Source organism: Peromyscus leucopus, chromosome 6 (assembly GCF_004664715.2).
Source record: "Peromyscus leucopus breed LL Stock chromosome 6, UCI_PerLeu_2.1, whole genome shotgun sequence".
Lineage (NCBI taxonomy): Eukaryota > Metazoa > Chordata > Mammalia > Rodentia > Cricetidae > Peromyscus > Peromyscus leucopus.
This window is the reverse complement of record NC_051068.1, coordinates 95,460,178-95,474,205: the sequence shown is the minus strand read 5'-3', so window position 1 is coordinate 95,474,205 and position 14,028 is coordinate 95,460,178. Positions and strand designations below refer to the sequence as shown.

Below are 14,028 nucleotides of genomic sequence, written 5' to 3'. Positions count from 1 at the left end.
AAACGAGATGAACTTTCAGCTTGACCTTGAAGGCATGCAGATTGCCTTGCATAACAGACCTCCTGGGTCTGACTTCATGCGTTATCTGTATGACATTCAAGGACAGGTTGTAAGTGTAGGTTTGAGGCTAATAAAACAATACTTAAAACTACAAGTATTTGTTACAAACAATAGCCTAGAGAAACAAAAACAAGAAGAAGCCATAATAAAGACAGGAAAAATAAAGAGGTTGCTATCAGAAGGAGGAGGACCACTGGAGAGGATGCCTTCGTATGAGACTCCGTGGACTAATAATAAAAACAGCAATGACTATAGTATTCTCACCATTATCATCGTCATTCGGTTGACAACAGGACTCAGAGGCAACCCAAAATGCCCAAGAAACTTGCCAGCGCTGTAACTCAAGAATAGGAGCTGATGCAGAAGCATGAGTTCTCCTGAAGTCACATAACACCATAATCATTTCCTACTTCATAAAGAGGCTGATAAATTGCTTCCTCCGCTCAATGAATAGAGCTTGAACACCTGTTCCCCGAAAGGCAGTCTAAATACTATGTGGAAGACAAACAAACTTACACAGGTCAGTCACTGTAGTGAGGAACTTAGAATCCGGCAGGGAGTTCTAATAGAGCGATAGAGTTTTAGATGCATATCCTGTTGGGGCAGCGTCCAATATAGATAGTGCCAGCTGCCCCCAAATTAACTCCTCTTTGCATGGACACAGAGCTACCCAGAATAAAGGCTTCATTACTCCACCACCTCGAGAGTCAGTGTTACCATAGGAATAACACCCAGTAAATAGCACGGCAGATGCTTATGTGGAACAACTTCTAGAACACTGATGAATGTGTTTTGCCCTTTTGGTCTCCTATTTAAGACATGGGCGTGACGGGTAGGGTGCCATCTTTGCTGCCAAATGGACAGAATACTCTCAAGGGCTGTGAGGTAGAAGGCCTCTGAGATCTTTCTGCCCCAAGTACAATGTCAGCTTTGACCTGCCTACCTCTGAGCATACCCAGGAGAGAGTAATAAGATTACACTCTTTTTAAATTTTTTGAGAATTTCCTACATAGGTACTGTATCACATCATTTCTAGCCCCTCCCTTCCTGTCTAACTTCTCCTGTGCCCCCCTCCCCGACACACACACACCTACTCTCAAATCCATGACTTCGTCTTTAATATTTGTTGCTACATATACACATATATGTATATAAATACAACCTGCTGAGTTCGCTTAGCATTGCTCCTATGTGTATGTGTTTAGGACTCACCACTTGGGATTGGATAACCTATCAGGGGGCTGATCCCTGGAGAAGAGTGATTCTCCCTTTCTGAGCAGCCATTAATTGCCTGTCACCTAGGTCACCTAGGGGTGGGACTTTCGGAGATTCTCCCCACCCGTGCTGGCCTGTCAGCTGGTGTTATTATTATGCAGGTCTTATTTAGGTGACCATGCTGTCGTGATCAAGGGTACAGCTTCCCTGTCATATACAGAGAACACCATTTTGCATTCTTGTTTAAGTTTTTTTTTTCATTTGGTATGTTCATGATTCACAACAAACCCTCCTAAATACTACCAGTGACGGTGCAAACACCACATGTGGAGAAGATGGACAGATAGTCCCCAAATGGGTCAGCTTAGGAAAGAAATGGCATTACAGAAACACTTACAAAGCTAGTCAAGCCTTAAGGAGGGAAAAAGAAATAAAGAAAGAAAGGTAGGGTAGGAAAATAGGCAAAAAAAGAAAAGGACAACATGATAAAACACACTGATGAAATGAGTAAGTTCTACATACATTTGAGAAACACTAAACAGCTGCAGATTATCAAGCATAAAGTGGGCGGCTGAGCTCGTGTGCGGAGACAGGCGGTGTTAGCGGCAGCTACAACAAAGTGTTTGGCACACATCTTACGCCGTTTTGCTGGTACAGCCTACCAAGAGGCCAGAAGGAGGATTTACACTGACTATGAGTCTGTGTGTGAATGAGTGCGTGGAAGGTCTTTGTAAAATGTATGAAGAACATCTGAAGAGAATGAATTCCACCAGTCCCTCCATCACATATGATATTGGTCAGCTGCTTAATTTTATCGACAATCTGGGAGATCTCAGCTGTCCTGTTCGGCCCCTTTGCTCCTCTTCTTTCTTTTTACCTACACGTTTTTATGATGATTCAGACAGGAAGTGTTCTTTGACAATTAAGGTTGATTTCTGTCCTTGAAACTGTTTGGATCTGCTTTAGAGCAGTGACTATGCTAACCTTTCGTGGGGGACAGGGGTGGTGACACGGTTCATTATGTCCTCTGGGAAAGTCTTAGTGAAAAGTAAATGTTCTGGAAAAAAAATAATAATAAAGTGGGTGGTTCTGGCCAAAAATGCTTGGCTAGATAGAATAGATAGCAAAGGCTTTCAAAGTGTAATACAACGAGCGTGGACGTCATTCTTTATATAACAGCAATATCGTGGTGGCCTTGAAAAATGCCTTAGAGATTAAGCTGTAGGAAGTGCATGTGGCTGATGTCTCAGTTGCTGATCTCTAGAGCCCACTTTTGAGGCCATGCCTCCCAGGGCTGTTCCCAGACTGATCCCACCAGGGCACTAAATCAAGACTGTTCTTCTGAGACCCATGATTCTACAGCCAAGAAACTTCAGCCAGAAGGGTCCCCAACAGCCTCGCTCGGCTTTCCTTAGGCTTCGCAGCTAAGACATGAGCACACAACTTTCCTTCATTCTTTCCCCACACCACAGACCACAGACTGGAACAGACAATCGTGCTGGCCTGGTGACTCTGCATTAGCCTCCCCGACATCATTCTCCCTTATATTTTTCCAGAGTGTGCTCCCTAGTAAGCGCCACACATTTAAACAGGTCTTGGCATCTCCTTTTGTTAAACAAGTCTTAGTATCTCCTTTTGGAAGAGCTGGGCTGAGTCCTACATTTAAACATTTGAGTAGTAGATGAGCTACATGAGAGAACATTCCTGAGAAAGCAGCGGCTGAGGACTCGGGCAAGACAAGCCTTTCTGAATTTCAGAAGTCCACAGAAATTACTGCAGGCTGGTGTAAACCAAAACCACACCCACCCGAGACAGCAGTTACAGAGGACACTCAGAAGGTTTTTGAGGAAATTTTATATGCATGAGGCTCTTTTAAGCCTTACTACAATTCTGTCGTTACAGAGGAAGACACGGAGTCTTCAGGGGTTAAGTAAGTTGCACAATAGTTAGTTCGTAGCAAAACCTAAAATTAAATACAGCCTACATTCTACACTACATTCTACATTCCTCCACTAGATGCCCAGTTATCCTGACATTAGAGTTTTTCTTCAGTTGAACTATATTTGTATTTCCAAATTTAATAATCAATAACAAGTACTAGCTAATATATACATATATATATATATATATATATGAGAATTCAAGATGAATACAAAGGAATGATTCAATGAGTTTCTCATTTCATAATTAAAAGGCACATTTGTTTAAAAAAATATAAATGCCTCAGATGGAATGATAGGACTAAAATGTCTACTTCAAATAAGGAATTAACACAAACTCCAGCCCGAGCTCTGTATCACAACACAGAAAGAAAACTGCCCACCATTTGGAAATGACACTACTTCTGGAATCTGCAGTGATAAACCAGTTCCCCAAAACTAACTTCATCCTATTAATGTGACAATTCTAATGAAGATATACAGGATTCACCAGGATACTTGTTTATATTTTGATATCTAATATTTCAAAACTTTGTTCAATACAGTACTTAAACATATAAAATAAAAGTCATGAATTTTCATCTTTTATTTTTTTAGACAGGGTCTCTAGTCCATGTTGGCTTTGAACATTCTATGGAGCTAAGGATGGCTGTATGATCCTACCACCTTACCACCTCCATTTCTGGAATGCTAGGACTACATGTGTGTACAACCATACTGGGCTTACGCAGTATTATTGATCAAACCCACGGTTTTGTGCATGCTTGGCAAATACTTTATCAACTGGGTTGCATCCCTAGCCTCAAGACCCATAATTCTGAATCAATAGATAAGAGCTTATAAATGATTTATTTAACTGTTAATATAAATTGTATGGCACTTCATCCCGTGGATGAACTCTGAACTACTGAAATGTTTAATACTGAGGAATAGAGAGTACCAAATCACTATATCATCAGTAATCAATTCTAGAAGTATAATAATTGGCTAGTAAACAGTAAGTATCAGTATCAACTCAAAACTTTCTCAAAATGTTAAAGTTGCTAAACATCTTACATAGTCAGTTTTCATAAAGTTAAGGCAGGTATCTTATAATAATTAAAAATCACTTTACACAATTTTATCCAGTGAATAAATGGTCTTTCCCGGCGTCATCAGAATAAAGGCTAACTTTGAAAGGATAGGCTGATGGAAGTCAGTGAGAGGAAATGGTTCCCATTACCATAATATGAGTTCAAAAATCAGTTAGGATTTGTCTCTTTTCAAACAATCACACTAGCATAGTTATCCCTTACAAAATGTTTTATTAATGACTTAGAATTGGTACATAATTACAAATGGTAAAAGGCCTTCCATTCAGCCTCCAGAGAGAACTTATCAAACAGAAATCAAACCTGTCTTTGCTTTTGCTGTTTGAAAAATGTGCATTTACCAGCAGAGGTCACTATTACATAAGTCACTAGGTTTATCCAGCTATCTCTAGATAGTAGAAGATACTGGTTGAATCTATAATAAAAATTAAAATGTCAACATAGACATTTAATTATACAGATACATGCTGCGGCATAAGCACTAAAAGGTAAGTTTAGATAACTTGTTATATGTTTTTACAAGCATCAGATGATTCATTTTGTCCTATGGAGATAAAGGCAATTATACATAATAATGAATGCATACTTACTCATATTTATATATAGTGATAAAAGCAACAAAGTTGTTAACAGCATCACAAAATCAAATTATATGTATAGCTTTTAAGAAATGAAAAGTATGCTAAATGCCTAAGAAATCCTGTTACCTAATCTTAGTGAATTGCTATTCTTTAGAATATCCTATCACTTAAGAGAACAATATAGTTTTTTTTGTATGAGTGAAAAAAATATGAGTAAGAACATTTAGTAGTTTGCCCTAAATCCACTTCAAAATCTTCCAGAAAGCGCTTGCCAGATTGGGATAACCACACCTGTATCCTCCATCGTACAAATACAGCACGTGCTTTTCACAGTAATAGCAATGAAAAGAAAAATGAGCAAGCATTCAGAAACTATGGGAAAGAACTGAATGGATAGATTTTGTTTGATCTAGCCAGAGCGGGGACAGAGATTTTTAAGATGAGGATTACCGCATCGGCATCCTTCTGTTACTCAGTATATTCTCGTGGCTGATTCCAACTCAGAACAGATTTACAGAAACGCGTTGCCAGGGAATCTAAGGTATTTCCATATATGCAAACAGGAAAATATAACTGAAGAACAGTACTTGTGGGTCTTAACTGAATGAGTTCATAATAACAACAGAATAAGGCCTGTACTAATTAAAGCACTATTTGCTGTAAGAAGTAATTCTCAGGTCAATGCAGTGGAAAACTCTGGCACAGTGACATAAAAAAAATATTCTGAGAAACAAAATTATCTTTGTGGGGAAAACAGCCTGTCACTTACACACCTTAAATCAACTTAGTAACAAGGCAATTATTTAGCAGTACGTTATAGTGTGATAAAGACAGATGAGGAAGTTATTTTACCTTGTTAAAGTGTCAGCTGATTTTCCTAGTTCCTCACACTCCATGTGGAACACACTAGAGAAGGAATCCTGAAAACAGAATGGCAAGTGTTGGGACATTGGACAAGGCAGTGAAAAGCACGCGACACACATGCACACGCTGTGCGACACTGACGACGCCAACATTTGAATACATCCTTCAAATTCTTGACCAAATGGATCCAAACACAAAATTCACAGCATCCTCAAAGACACTTCCTATTATTAAAGGCTCACACAATGTCTTATTTTACTTTAGAGAGCATTGTGAGCACACACTTCTGCTGCTAGTAAATCCCAGGCCTTCTCTTTGTGGATATGTTCGTGTGTGTTCGTGTGTGTGTGTGTGTGTGTGTGTGTGTTCATGTGCATGTATGTTCATGAGTGTGTATGTGCAAGTGTGTGCATTGATGTGCTTGTATGTTCATGAGTGTGTGTGTATGTGTGCATGTGTGTTTGAGTGTGTGAGTTTGCAAGTGTGTGTGATCACGAGTGTGTCTGTGTGCATTCATGTGCATGTGTGTTCATGAGTGTATATATACACGCCAGTTTGTGTGTTCATGTGTGCATATGTTCATATGCATGTGAACTTGTGTGTGTGTGTGTGTGTAGGAGAGAGAGAGACAGACAGACAGACAGACAGACAGACACAGAGAGAGACAGAGAGAGAGAGAGAGAATGTGTGTAGGCCAGAAGACATCTTCTGGTGTCCTCCTCAGGAATGTTGGAATGTTGTCAATCTCCTTTAACCTGGCGCTCACTGGCTGGACTGACTGGCTCGCTGGCTGGACTGACTGACTCACTGAGTGACTCTAAGGATCCCCCTGTCTCTGCCTCCCAAGGACTGGATTACAAGCTTGCATCAGCGTGTTGGCAGAGCTTTGTGGCTTCTGATATCACACTCAGGTCGCTACGCTTTCAAGGTAAGAGCTTTGCTGGCTCAGCTATTTCCCCAGCCCAAAGAATTCTTTCCAAAAGAGCTATACCATTCCGAAATATTTTACAAGAGCAATAAGATGATTGTGGAGACTTCGTGATATCAGGAAATAGTTCTATATTACATCACAAAACAAAATTCATATTGCTCCATGATGCTCTTACAACTGAATGAAGAGAATTTGGAAGGAAACACAAACACAAGGCAGTAAAAGCATAATCTGGGAGTGGAAGGGCCGAGTACATATTGAAGGGCTTACATTTTTAATTTCACTCATGTTGAAGGAGTTTTAACCACAAATAACTGTAATATCATCTCAACTAACTTCTTGCCTAAGCTTAGCAATATATGTTTTCCAAAGAGAGCAGAGTATATTCTTAGCCATATGTAACCCGTCTGTTACCTCAATAGATATTAACTGTTAAAAATTCCATTGAGTATTAATAAAGCGAGATTTAGTTTTTTTTTTTTAAAAGAAATGCTTCTGTACTTCAACGCTAAAGAGAAGGCCACCGAAGGAGAATGATAAGTTGACATACTGAATTAATGAATTCTGACCTGAACTTTAAAAAGCTAGCAACTATTTTGTAATCATTTTATGTTGAACTATAACAATACAAATATGAAATAGTAGCTCTCCGTGAAAATGCTGATTATTATTTTGGTACAGTGAATTTTTATTTGATAAACTAACTACTAATAAGAATTTTATACTAATCAATGCACCCATTCTAACACACACAATAAATCAAAGGATAATGAATTGTCTTAATATCTAAGCAATTAAAATTTTTAATAGCTGAATGTCTTTTATTATTCTACTTCTTCCAGAAATGAATGAATTATAACTGACCTAGCCAAGTGACAGTACTATTCCTTTTTCCTAATAACCTTAGACTATAGGAAAAAACAGCCACCACCATAAGGAATATTCCACTGGGTCCTACAGTGGGGAGGGATAAAATCTGCACAAAGAAAACTGGCAGACCAGTGCTCTGACTGACTCTCAGGCAAACACAAGGCAGAAACGCCACATAGCATTCAAGTATAAGTAACCAGCCCTATGAGTGCTCCAGCTCTCTCGCCAGAAAAAGCTTCCTAACGCTATACATCAATGGACTGAAACCTGTGAATTAAACCAGTGAGTCATTTCCTACTGTTGGTAAATGATGTAGGACCTATGAGACCTTTAGTTCCACTCACCACCCACCTAGACCTTCTGGTTTCTAAATAATTTCTAGTAAGAAAGAAAACTTTGTACTCAACCCATTCAGAATGGAAGTCTATCTGTTTTGGTACCGGGGTACCACAGTTCTTAAGGGTTTAGCCAGCACACTGCTGACTAAATAACAAGGTGTCTCCCCATGAAGAGAGAGCAGCCACCAGCAGGGGCAGCACACAGACTCCATGGTCAGCGAAGGGCATTGAAGGCTATTGACACCCTCACCTCCACTCCTCTTCAAAACACTTCACCATTGTATGGGGTTTGCATAAAGATTCATATACAGTTGGAGTTGTGGTTCTACGGCAAAATAAAGCAGAAAGTGTTTTCAAGAAAATATTTCCATCTTGCAAAAAGCAGTGACACGCTGTACTCACAGAGCAGTCCTCATCCACGATGAATATGGTGCACTTCTGCACCTGCATGAAGGAGATAATGGTGGCAGCTATTTTCTGCAGAATTACTTCCAATGACTGCTGCTCTTCGAAAATTAAGCTAGCAAGGTCGAGCAACACCTAGACGAGAAAAGGTGACAGCTTACAATGTAGTTGTGTGTAAAATAAAGTTACAACAGGTTAAAGGTTGTTTATGAGCAAGGTCCCACTGCAGCATTAAATCCGTGGGTGCGGAGCTAATACAATTCTGCACAGATCATTAGCATAGTCAGTATAGTAGAAAAATTATAGGTACTTAGGCTAATGTAATCAGTTCCTAATTCTTCAGGATGTTAAACAAAAACCTCAGAGGTAAGACTCACCAACAGATTAAAAGACATGGAAGACAGAATAACAGGTCTTGTAGACAAGGTAGAAAAAAATGAATAGCTCAGAGAAAGAAAATATTAAGTCCAAAACAAACAAACAAAAAACAAGCACAAAACATCCATGAATCATGAATTCTAGGACACTATGAAAAGAACAAGTCTACAAATAATAGGTATAGAGGGAAGAGAAGAAACATAAGTCAAAGGCACAGTAAATATTTTTAACAAAAATCCAAAGTCCCTAAATTTTAAGAAAGAGATGCCTATCAAGGCAAAAGAAACATATAGAACACCAATTATACAGAACCAAAAAAACAAAAACAAAAAAACAAAAAACTCCCTATGACACACAATTATGGTGATATTTTAATTGTACTGAAATGTGATTTTATTTGTATGTTAATAAATAAAGTTGCCTAGGGGTCAGAGCTAATAGCAAGCCATAGCAGAAACTGGGCAGTGGTGGTACATGCCTTTAATCCCAGCTCTTGGGAGGCAGAGCTAGGCGGATCTCTGTGTGTTCAAGGATACAGCCAGCATGGAGACACACGCCTTTAATCTCAATACCAACCATAGAAGACCTAGAGGTCTGTACAGACAGGCAGTGACTAGGAGGTCATGTGGTTGGGTTTACAACCAATGAGAAGGCAGAATAGAAAGTATAAAAAAGACAAACAGACAGGAAGTAGGTCTCTTGCTGAAGAGGACAGCAGCAGTGAAGGGTAAGGTTTTTAGCTCTGACCTCTTGGGTTTTCATCTCTGCATTGGCTCTGTGTTTCTTATTTAACAAGACCATTCATCTACACACAATAATCAAAATACTAAACATACAGAACAAAGAAAAGATACTCAAACCTGAAGGAAAAAGACCAAGTCACCTATAAAGTCAGGCCCATTAGAATAACACCTGACCTCTTACTGGAGACTCTGAGAGGCAGCATGCCTTGACAGAAGTATACCCCAAAAGACCACACACGCCAGCCACACTACTAAACCCAGCAAAACTATCAATCACAATTAACGAAGAAAGAAAAACATTTCATGATTAAAAGCAATTTCTGTCCACCAACCCAGCTCTACAGAAGATACTGAAAGGAAAATTTCATTCTGAAGAGGGGGTTAACTGTACCGAAGAAGACACGTGCAACAACAAAACAATAGGAATTAATAGCTTTACATTAATAACTCTTAATGTCAAAGGTCTTAATTTTCCAATAAAAAATACAGATTAACAGACTGGATTAGAAAACAAAATTCATCTTTCTATTGCATCCAAAAACCACAACTCACCAACAAGGTCAGATATCACCTCAGGGTAAAAAGATAGAAAAAGGTTTTCCAAGCAAACAGAACTATGAAGCAAACAAGTGTAGACATTTTACTATCTGAGAAAATAGACTTCAAACCAATACTAATCAGAAGAGATAAGGGAGGACATTAAAAACTTATTAAAGAAAAAATACACAAAAAAGAAATTGTATTTCTCTTTTTTCATTTTCTTTGTTGTTGTTTGTTGTTTGTTTGTTTTTTTTAAAGATTTATTTATTAATTATGTATAACAGTGTTCTGTTTGTATGTATCCCTGCAGGCCAGAAGAGGGAGCCAGATCTCATTACAGATGGTTTTCAGCCACCATGTGGGTGCTGGGAATTGAACTCAGGACCTCTAGAAGAACAGCCAGTGTTCTTAACCTCTGAGCCATCTCTCCAGCCCCTGTTGTTTGTTTTTTGAGGTAGAGTTTCTCTGTGTAGTTCTGGTGCCTGTCCTGGATCTTGCTCTGTAGACCAGGCTGGCCTCAACTCACAGAGATCCACCTGGCTCTGCCTCCCAAGTGCTAGGATTAAAGGCATGTGCCACCCACTGCCCGGCACAGAAATTGTATTTCTAAACTTTATGTACCAAACACAAGGGTATCCAAGTTCATAAAAGAAACATAACTACAACCAAAAATCATATATTGACTTTAACAAATGATAGTTGGTGACTTCAGTACCCCATTTGCACCAATAAACAGGTCACTGAGACACAAACGAAACAGAAAAACTCTGGATTTAAATAGCATCATAGATCAAATATACCTAACACATCTATAGAACATTCCAACCAAACGATTAAAAATAGACTTTCTTCTCATTTGCCAACAGAACTTTCTTCAAAATTGGTAACACATTAAAACAAACTAAGTCTCAACAGATACAAACAAACTGAAATAACACTGTGTTGGATTGAATGAGAATGGCCCCCATGGGCTCATATATTTGGATGTCTAGTCCCTAGTCGGTCAACTTTTTAGGGAAAGATTAGAAGGTGTGGCCCTATTGAGGAAGGGTGGCCTTGTCTGAAGAGGTGTGTCACTGGGAGTGGGCTTTGATGTTTCAAAAGCCCATGCCAGGCCCAGTCTCTTTCTCCCCTGCCTTCTTCCTCCCTCCCTCCCTCGCTGCCTGCTGCCTGCTGCCTCAGACAGGACAGGGTGTCCTGTTCTATTCTCAGCTACTTTCCTGGAGCATGCCTGTCTGTCTTCCACCATGCTCCCTGCCATAATTATAACAGACTAACCCTCTGAAACTGTAAGCGAGCCCCTAATTAAATGTTTCCTTTTGTAAGAGTTTTATAAGGTCATGGTGTCTCTTCACAGCTGTAGAACAGTAACTAAGACAAATGACCTGCATCTTCTCTGACCCATGGATTAAATCTGGGTATCGACAACAGGAGAAATGGCAGAAAGTCTACAAACTCGTGGAAGCTGAACAACTCACTACAGAATGAAAATTGGATCAAGGCAGAAATCAAAAAGGAAATTTAAAACTTTTTTAGAATTGAAATGAAAATGAAATAGAATTGAAAATGAAAACACAACATACCTAAATCTATGGGACACAAAGAAGGTAGTTCTGAGGGGCAAGTTCACAGCACTAACTGCCTATATTTTTTAAGAGAGAAATCTCACATTAAGCATACTTGAAAACTCTAGAAAAAAAACTAGAAAAAATAATCGGTTTCCAAAGAGAAACCGATTCATGACAAAAACCAATGAAGTAGAATCCAGAACTCTACAAAGATCTATGAAACAGAGTTGATTCTTTGAGAAAATTTACAAGATTCACAATCATTAGCCAAATACCAAAGGACAGAGATATACCCAAATAATAAAATTAGAGATGACAAAGGATATTACAACTAACACTGAGGAAAAACAGAGAATCACAGGACTATAAAAACTATATACACTATAGAAATCTGTATTCCAAACTGAAAAAAACTAAGAGAAATGGATGGATTCCTTGATATATATGTCCTACCAAAGTTAAATCAAGATGAAATAAATAATTTAAAGAGACCCATAATCCCAAGTGAAATAGAAACAGTAATTTAAAATCTCCTGACTGAAAAGCCCAGGGCCAGATGAGTTCAGAGCAGAATTCTACCAAACCATCAAAGAAGAACTAACACCAACATTCCTCAAATTATTCTGAAAAATGCAAACTGCAGGAACATTACCTAACTCTTCTTACAAAGCCACTATTTCCATGATACCAAAACCATGTAAGACCCAAGGAAAGAAAGAAAGGAAGGAAGGAAGGAAGGAAGGAAGGAAGGGAGGGAGGGAGGGAGGGAGGAGGGAGGGAGGGACGGAGGGAGGGAGGGAGGGAGAGAGGGAGGGAGGGAGGGAGGGAGAGAAAGAGAGAGAAAGAGAGAAAGAGAGAAAGAAAGAAAGAAAGGAAGGAAGGAAGGAAGGAAGGAAGGAAGGAAGGAAGGAAGGAAGGAAGGAAGAAAGAAAGAAAGAAAGAAAGAAAGAAAGAAAGAAAGAAAGAAAGAAAGAAAGAAAGAGGAGAAAGGAAATTATAGGTCAATATCCCTTATGAACATACATGCAAAAATTCTCATTAAAATACTTGCAAATTGAATTCAAGAGTACATCAAAAGATTATCCATCATGATAAAGTTGTCTTTATTTCAGGGATACAGGACTGTTTCAGCATTTGTGAGTCAAGAAAGTCATCCACAACACAAATGGACTCAAGGACAGATACCACATGATCATTTCAATTGATGCAGAAAAGGCCTTTTACACAATACAACATCCCTTCATAATAAAAATATCAATGAGACTAGGGATACAAGGGACATAACATAATAAAAAAAATTTAGAGCAAACCCACAGCCAAATTATCATGAACAGACAAAACTCAAAGCATTTCCATTAAAATCAGGAACAACTCGAAGTCCACCTTCTCCATTCCTATTCAATATGGTACTCAAAGTCTTAGCAAAAAGAAAACTGGAGGAGATCAAGAGGATGCAAGTAGAAAAGGAAGAAGTCAAAGTATTCTTATCTCCAGATGGTATGATTTTATGCATAAAAGACCCCCAAAGACTCCACCAGGAGACTTCTACAGCTGATAAACACCTTCAGCAAAGTAGCAGGACACAAAACTAGCACACAAAAATCAGAAGCCTTCCTATAAACAAATAGCAAACATATTCATAAAGTAATCAATAAAACAATACCTTCCACAATAGCTTCAAAAAACAAATGCCTTGGAATAACTCCAAACAAGGAAAAAACTTTAAGACACTGAAGAAAGAACTTAAAGAAAACATAAGGGAATGGAAATATCTCATAGGTTTATGGATTGGTAGGATTAATATTATGAAAACGTCCATCTTACCAAAAGCAATCTACAGATCCAATGCAATTCCCATCAAAATTCCAACACAATTCTTCACAGAAATTGGAGGAAAAAATCTTCAACTTCATGAAGAAACACGCACAGAGAGAAAAACAAAACAAAGCAGGATAGCTAAAACATTCCTGAATAATAAAAGTGTCACCATTCCAGATTTCTAGGTGTACTACAGAGTGATAATAATGAAAACAGCATTGTATTGGCATAAAAACAGACTCATTGATTAATGGAATAAAAATTGAAGGCCCAGACATAATTCCACACACCAGTGTCACCTGATGTCTTACAAAGAACCTAAAATTACACAATGGAGAAAGAGCACAATGTTCAACAAATGGTGCTCGTCAACCTGGGTAGCTACACGTAGGAAAATTAAAATAGATCCATACTTAAAAAAAATCACACTGTACAAAACTCAACGTCAAATGGATCATGGGCCTTAACATAAGACCAGGTACCCTGAATCTGATGGAAGAAGACATGGGGAATAAGCTTAAACTCCCTGGCACAAGAAAGAACTTGCTGACCAGCACACAGCTAGCCAAGGTACTAAGACCAACAACAATAAATGGGACTTCATGAAACTGAAAAGCTTCCCCACAGCAAAAGACAGCACCATTCAAACAAAGTGGCAGCCTACAGAATGAGAAAATCTTTACTAA

At 38.7% G+C, this 14,028-nt stretch overlaps 1 protein-coding gene across 4 annotated transcripts in view; it reads right to left on the bottom strand.

Annotated features, from left to right (window-relative positions):
- Pde5a (phosphodiesterase 5A) overlaps positions 1–14,028 on the bottom strand; it is a 192,900-nt gene that overhangs the window by 78,475 nt on the left and 100,397 nt on the right. For all 4 annotated transcript variants that reach the window (XM_037207047.1, XM_037207046.1, XM_028881454.2 and 1 more), the window contains exons 6-7: positions 8,293–8,430; positions 5,740–5,807 (exon numbers count right to left, since the gene is read on the bottom strand). In XM_037207047.1, coding sequence (XP_037062942.1) covers positions 5,740–5,807; positions 8,293–8,430 — 206 coding nt within the window. The remainder of the gene's footprint in view (positions 1–5,739; positions 5,808–8,292; positions 8,431–14,028) is intronic.